We start from the raw sequence: 7,792 nt of genomic DNA on the forward strand, positions 1-7,792 counted from the left end.
GAGAAGCAGGTTCACATCAGACTGGTCATATTTCATCATCTATACCTGAAATAATCATCAAACACATGCGGAGCAGAAACATGTGGAAACATCTGGAGCTCAGTCTCAGTTTGAGCCCTCAGAGGTTTACCTCAGTCCTGCTCCTCGCACACATCATGCTGTGTACTGAGAGTCATGTGGTCAAAGCGAGGCCCTGGTACTCTGACAGAGAGCCAGCACAGTTATCCTAATGTGTGACATCACTTCTAGCCAGAGAGCATTCAGCTTTCACAGCAGCCAACATCCTGTCACACTGAGCATGTGCAAACACAGCTCTCAGCTTCATCACACAAGCTCCACCCTCCACTTAAAAGCCCAGAACAAAGGTTGTGAACAACACAGCGCAGACAGAGGTGATGTTCACGCTCTGTGTGGCTGTTCCTCCCCTACGACCTCTGATGTCAGAGCTGCTAAATTAGACTGTGAAGCCAGACTCAAACAGAAAACAGCCTCAAAGACTCAGAGAGAGAGCGCTGCTCCATCTCTGGACCCAAATATATGTTCCACCACCAGGCTGCAATGTATTTTCAGATATTCAATTTTCATTTACATTACATATTTGTTTAATATGTGCATTGAAGGACATGTCCTGGTCAAAAATGACTCCAAGGTTCCTCACAGTGTTACTGGAGGCCAAAGTAATGCCATCCAGAGTAAGAATCTGCTTAGATACTAAGCTTTTCAGGGCCGAGTACAATAACCTCAGTTTGATCTGAATTAAGAAGCAGAAAGTTAGCGGCCATCCAGGTCTTTATGTCTTTAAGCTGTTAGCTGTTTGACAACTACTCTTTCAAGGATGTTTGATATAAAGGAAGGTTGGAGATTGGCCTATAATTAGCTAAGACTGCTGGGTCTAGAGATGCTTTTTGGGTAAAGGTTTAACTACAGCCAGCTTGAAGGCCTGTGGTACATAGCTGATTATTAGAGATAGGTTGATCATATTTAAGATCGAAGAATTAATTAATGGCAGGACTTCTTTGAGCAGTTTTGTAGGAATGGGGTCTAAAAGACACGTTGATGGTTTGGAGGAAGTAATTATTGAAGTTAACTCAGAAAGATCAATTGGAGAAAAAGAGTCTAACTTAACATCAATGGTACTAAGAGTAGCTGTAGATAATATTACATCTGTGGGGGGATTATCAATCAATTTTATACATATTTTTATACAGCCTCTATGGATCTTGTACTCAGAGCTTGTACATAGCCCCAAGTGCGATAGGAGAAGGATCGTTGAGTGCAAGAGGAACTGACCTGAAAAATAGGATAATGGCCAAGCTTGAAACCTGGATCCCCCGTAGCCGGTTACCAAGATTACGTGAAGTACCCTCAGAAGGGCTGCTAGATGATGTTAATGCAGCACTACGGGCAATACCTACAGCCACGATTACCGACACTAACAAGCTGATCTACAATACGGCAGCAGTGATCAGTGAGATGCTTGGCTACAAGTTGAACAGCGACAAGGGGCAGTACCCTCCATGGAGAAGGAGGCTAGAGGGCAAGATCAAAGTAGCACGGAGGGAGGTTAGCCAACTAACGGAGTTGCAGAAAGGTGCGACAAAGAAGGTGCCTAAGAAATACAGCAAGCTGTCCATACCTGAGGCCTTGGAAACTGCCAAGCAAAGACTCACAGCCTTGGCCAGCCGCTTGAGGAGGTACACCAGAGAGATAGAAGGCAGGAGAATAAACCAGCTGTTCTCCACAGAACCAGCAAAGGTTAATTATCCAGACAACTCACTTTTCCAGCTTTGTCCTTTATGACTGGAGCAAGGACATTACACAGCACTGAGTCTGGTAGCATGGCATGAATCATAAAGCCAATGAAACAGAGCGCTAGAAGAGGAGCTAGCCTTAAACTAGCGTGTTTTAATGTTCTGCAGTGATGTGATCTAAACAATAAGCTTTACTCTCAATAACCTATGAACGGCTTCATCTACTTCATGTGTTTTTACACTTGTTTCATCGCTCATGTCAGAATCGTCCTCATATGGTTCACCTTTCATACAGTTAAGCAATGCACTGTAATGCTGTCTCCACTTTACTATAATGTTATCTGCTCCAGTTGATGGCAGAGATGGTTTATTATGGGTAATTTTTCTGTAATGAAAATGTTATTTGTGAAGTTCATGAAGTCATTACTAGTTAACGTTAAAGGGATGGTTGGCTCACAGAGCTCTGACTGTTTGTCAGCCTGGCTACAGAGCTGAAGAGAAACCTGGGGTTGTTCTTATTTTCTTCAATCAGTGATGAATAGTAAGATGTTCTGGCTTTGTGGAGGGCTTTCTTATAAAGCAGCAAACTATTTCTGCTTTAAACACAGATACCTCCTGGACTGCTGATACGTAACATCCCGATAAACTCATCTTACTCAACACTAATAAGCACACGGCAGACAACATGTTTGAGAACAACACTGTGAAGAGATATAGAAATGTTTTGTACGGCTGCTACGACGGGGAAATTACAGACCACAGCTGTTTCTGTATCAGGCTGTAAACATGTTTACTAGGGCTGCTCAATTAATCGAATTTTAATCACGATTACGATCTGGGCTTTCAACGATCATTAAAAATGACTGAGCCGATTATTAGCCCCTCCCTCATTTATCCGCGACACCTTAAAGGCCGGTCCGTGAAAATATTGTCGGGCATAAACCGTCCGTGGCGCAAAAAAGGTTGGAGACCGCTGATTAAGAGGACCCGAGGGAAGCTCGGAAAGCTAAGCAGAAGTTATTCGGAGAGGAGAGTGACTGCTGTTGGTTGAAAAGAGAGTTTAAAAAAAACTTCAGTGGTGTTGCACACTATTTTATATTATTTTTTTAAAGTCATTGTTAACCCTTTAAAGCCGGTCAGAGCAGCACGCTCCGTTTTGTGTAACTATTTTTAAATCCCTGTAGAACCTGAACCGTGTAAGCTAGCGCAATAATTTGTTTTGCATATGAAACCGGAGGAGTTGTACTTACATCTGATGCCATCAGCTTGTCCTCGGTCACGGTTTCCTTCCACATATAGCTTTGCAAAAATTGCATAAAAAGCGCTTGCAGGAACAAAAACATAATATTCCAGAAACACGCTTTGCCGTTCCTATCAGCTGTTCGTAACACTTCCCACAGTGAAATGATGCACATGCTGTTTTCTTTGCAAATTTGCATCATAGGATTGTTTTTTGTTTTTCCTGCAGTGTATAAAAATTGCTGTATCTCCAAAATAAAACTATGAAGACACTCAAAATAAATTTCCTGTGGTGGGAAACTATTTTTTGCAACTTTATTGTATTTAAAGTTTTGAGGGATAAACCTCTTAAACTTCTCCAAGTAGAAATATATGTAAACAAAACAAAAGCGATTTTCAATTTTTTTTGTAGTTTATTGCACTTTTTTGCAATTTATGTAATTACTATGGACTTAATGCAGACATATTATTAAAATATGGGCTATAACAGTTGTATTGATGTATAGCAACTTGAAATGCTCCCACAAATGGCACTACAACATGTAAAAAAAATAATATAAGCTCTGGTGGACTTGGTTCTATGGTAGGTCTTAAAGGGTTAAATAAATATCGTCAAATAATCGTGATCTCAATTTCAGTGAAAATAATCGTGATTATCATTTTTGCCATAATCGAGCAGCCCTAATGTTTACCATATGAACTATGAACTATGATCATGAAGCATTGACCATTCAAAGCAAACACTGCTGTGTTTAAAGCAGAGCACTCACTCTGTATTTGCAGAGTGAGCCAACAAACCTGAGTGTTGGTGCAGGTCTGTGAAGTCAGAGCAACATGAGAGTGCAGAGCTGGGTCTTCACGTGGTCTTCACTTGTGTTTTATTGTGTGCTGATGCTGAGTTGGGCTCTAAGGCCGGCAGGAGCACATGTTTCCACAGGTGAGTCCCTTTCACTTTAAAGCTGAATAAACACGTCTCCCAGCTGCAATTCTTCCATCGTGACGTTTTCTCTTCGGCTGTCATTTGTTCTTCTGTTTGTCACTAAGCTGAGCTACAGTCTGCAAAAACTGCAGGCAGAAGTAAATTCATTTCACCTTCCTCTTTGTTTCTGATGCACAGTCAGAAAAACTAAACCGAGGGAGTTTTCCAGCCCTGGGATAAATTAAGTTCATCTATCGTCCACAGTTAAAGAGCTTTATTTGGAAAGTATGCTGGAGGGCAAACACTCCTGACTCCCTCGCACTTTCTGTGCTGTTGTTATGTAGCAGTACTTTTGCATCTTCATGCTCTCTGTGCACCACAGTCACAGGACGGCCGATCTGATTAAAAGCTGAACAAGCCTGTCAGTGGGTCAGTGTTTGCGACAGCAGTCTGTTAATCATTGAACACAAACACTTTAAACTCCATCACAGAGCCACACGAGTCAGTCGCTAAACTCAATAGATTCTGTACTCAGCGCAGCGTGCACAGTAAATAAAAAAGCATCTTTATTTTAAAAACGGGAGCATTCACTCGGTTTACACGATGTAGGACAAAACGTAGAAACCATTCAAAATAGCCGCTGGCGTTGAGAAGAGCAACCTTCCTCTCAGGCTGCTGGAAGGTTGAAATATTCGGTGAGTTTTACTTCCAGCAGCAGTCATCGTGTCCTCCTGCAGTGTCGCAGCACGTCTGATTCTTGTTGCCGATGATTTCGTTGCAGCGTCCAATGATGTGAGGTTGGTTGGCAAAGGGAACCGTTGTGCCGGCGAGCTGAGGTTCAAGCACGAGGCAGAGTGGAGACAGCTGAGCAAACAGCGCACCTGGAGCCTGAAGGAGGCCGCCGTGGCGTGCAGACAGCTCGACTGCGGCTCTGCTGTTTCAGTCAAAAACGTCAGGCACCGGCCCAAAGTTCTGCACGTCTGGAGCTTTTATTCGGACTGTGACGGCTCTGAGCGAGCGCTCACGGACTGCGGAACGGTGAGGAAGGGCCTCTCAGATTTCACCACTGAGGTGATCTGCTCAGGTGAGAACAGCACGGCATTCGTTGTACAGTGAGCTGAGGGTCAGTTCAGCTGCAGGTGCGATGGACGGATTTTATTCACATAGGTCAAAGGTCAAAGGTCTGAGACCGCCAGTAAAGGTTCCTCTCTATGGTCTTACCAGTTTTCTTTTTATTAAACATGTTTTTACATTATAGTACAGAGAGTAGGCCAGACAGTGGGAGGCAGTGACACAGGAAGTCACACAAAGGTGTGGGCGGAGTTTAACCCATCCTCCAGCAGTAGTCTTCATCAGTGGCCACCAGGGGGCGACTCATCCAGCTGTAAAAAGAATTATACGTATATAAAAAGCATCTGTGAATCATGACCTCAGTAAACACTTTGCTGATGAGGTCAGGAGGTCACGCCTCACGCTGTGATTGTCGAGTTACCTTCACACGATGCCGCCCGTTGTTTCGCCACATAACTGCATAACATTGATGTCAAAGCAGCAAGATGGCCAAAAGCTGGTGAGAATGCTTCAAGTGTTTCATGTAGTTTGTGGGTTTCATCCTGCAGCATTTACATGTCATGATCAGAGGTTAAGGCGGCTGCAGTCTCATTGAATTATCGCAGCAGACGCAGAATAAGACGGGTTTTTACTGGTGTTAAAGCTCACGTCTGCAGGATTAATCTTTATTACTCATTCTATCCACCCACAATGTTTCTGCTCAGAAGGGAAACTCACACAAATACATAAGTAATAAGGTGGTAATAACACCTCTTTCAGTCACATTAGCCCCGCCCCTCCCTAATAAAGGTTTTGCACCATCAGCTCATAAATCTGATCCAATAACTTGAAACCCGACGCGTCTTTGTTTTCTACGACACAGTTCGAGTGTTTAAAGCGTGTGCGCTCATCAGGTGTATGATGATGTCATTACAGACGTCCTGCCTGCTCCTGACATCAGTTTCTACACTGACGGCAGTGAGACTTCTCCAATTGGGAACCAAACGCAGGGCGTGGTGTGGAAGGGTCACTCTTTCAGCATCAGCTGCTCTGTGGAGCCACGATACAGCGGCGGCAACTTTACCCTCAGCATCACCGGCGCCCACCAAAACCGCAGCTTGACCCAAGCAGCGTTCAATTACTCGGCCAGCTTCTGGTTCAGAGCTGCCAATCAAACACACGAGGGGACCTACAGCTGCGTCTATCGCAACACTGTCTTCAGCCACAGCTTCTCATCTGAGGGCGGGAGGCTCTCGCTCACTGTCAAAGGTACGACAAAGACACTGGCTGGATGGCCGTGGCTACTTCAGCTCACCTCTCACCCCCTTACCCACCCAGTTACTTGTCACGCAGTTTATGGTGTTGTGATGCGAATATGTGTGTGCTCTCTGTGCAGAGGAGGTTTGTGTTTTTGTTCTCGTGCTGATCTCCCATAAGGTCACCAGCATGACTACAGGTCTTTTTTTCCACATGTAGCTCAAAACCTTACAAAAACATGTTTTTTAGAGTTTTTACATTTTAGTAAAATATTTTGTTCATATTTAAAACACAATTTTAAACGCCACCTCTCTCCCTCGTCTCTGTCAGCGTCTCTTCTTCCTCGTGGCGTTGGTCAGGTGTAACTGCAGAGTGGATTTTGGCCCCTCCTCATTTTGACGTGTCTGTCTCTAACAGATGATTCAGATGTGATTTTGGACGATGGCGTGCTCAGAGCCAGAGAGGACTCCGCTGCCTGTGCTGGGAGGCTTCTCATCCACAACGGGAACGAAACCAAACCGGTGAGCGCAGAGTCCACAGTCTGGGACCTGAACCACGCGGGCATAGTGTGCAGACAGCTGGGCTGCGACATCGCTGTTTCCACCGAAGCCGTCAACCTTCCCAACAAAACGCCGATGTGGCGTTTTTTCTCTGACTGCCTTGGAAGAGAGTCTGCGCTGATGGAGTGCGGAGCTGTAAATCCACGGCTTTCCTCCTCGGTCATTCAGGTGAACTGTGCAGGTGAGATGTTTGAAGCGGTTTGCTGTGGGTGTCGTCTGCTCGTTTAGTTTCCTGGTAAATGATGTACTCGTGGCACGACTCAGTCCTGCCTGACAGCTGTGGATCACTTTCACACATCAACGTCAAACAACATTTGAATGAAGTTTAGGATGTTTTTTGTAGAGCAGCACACAACAGGAAGTCGTCAGCTTCAGATTCACTGACATCATCCTGAGTTCAGACATTTCCCCCTGATCTGTTGGGAAGTCTGGGATAAACTATCCGAGCGAGGGTGCAAACGAGGGTGCTTCTCCAAAGTTCTCCGCCGAGGGTCTGAAAACTTCTGTAAACTTCACATTTGATCATTTTCAATTTTAAGATACTTTGAAAATTTCCTGCATCGTTACAAGAAAGCATCACATTTCATTTTCCTGACATCTGATGCATTCTGGCTCAACGTAGACTGTAACCCCCCCACACAGCAGCGTTTTCATTTCACCCATTAATGCGCTCCACCTGTCAGACCTGAAGCCCACCTACGTCACAGACATGGACACAGATGTGGTTCCACATCAGACTGAAACTCTTCTCTGTTTTGCCGTCTTCATCAGGGCGCCGCGGGTGAGAGCCGAGGACACAACGCTGGACCAGACAATCGACCGCAGAGGCGCCGACAGACGGACGGAGTATTCTGGGTCATGGCTCAAACTCTGGGTTTAATAAGGAGAAATATCCGCCCTCTAAGTTGCCAATAAAAAGCGCTCATGATAAAAAATAAAAAAAGACTTCTTTTTTGGTATTTAAATTATATAAACTGAGTCAGAGGTACTGGGCTGGATCCAGAAACCCGTCCTCG

General features: G+C 44.7%; 1 protein-coding gene and 1 long non-coding RNA gene across 2 annotated transcripts; one reads left to right on the top strand and one right to left on the bottom strand.

Annotated features, from left to right (window-relative positions):
* The first annotated feature begins 3,706 nt into the window (after positions 1-3,706).
* On the top strand, positions 3,707-7,719 carry LOC113023355 (scavenger receptor cysteine-rich type 1 protein M130-like). Its single transcript, XM_080302302.1, has 5 exons — positions 3,707-3,927; positions 4,691-4,993; positions 5,896-6,228; positions 6,634-6,957; positions 7,548-7,719. The coding sequence occupies exons 1-5, from the start codon at positions 3,825-3,827 to the stop codon at positions 7,559-7,561; spliced, it is 1,077 nt and encodes a 358-aa protein (XP_080158428.1). The 5' UTR covers positions 3,707-3,824; the 3' UTR covers positions 7,562-7,719.
* On the bottom strand, positions 4,454-6,663 carry LOC145429182 (uncharacterized). Its single transcript, XR_013909402.1, has 2 exons — positions 6,525-6,663; positions 4,454-5,291 (listed from the first exon to the last, which is right to left on the bottom strand). It is a non-coding gene; the product is annotated as an uncharacterized LOC145429182 (long non-coding RNA).
* Positions 7,720-7,792: the final 73 nt, after the last annotated feature.

This window comes from Astatotilapia calliptera, chromosome 6 (genome assembly GCF_964374335.1).
Source record: "Astatotilapia calliptera chromosome 6, fAstCal68.1, whole genome shotgun sequence".
Taxonomy (NCBI): Eukaryota; Metazoa; Chordata; class Actinopteri; order Cichliformes; family Cichlidae; genus Astatotilapia; species Astatotilapia calliptera.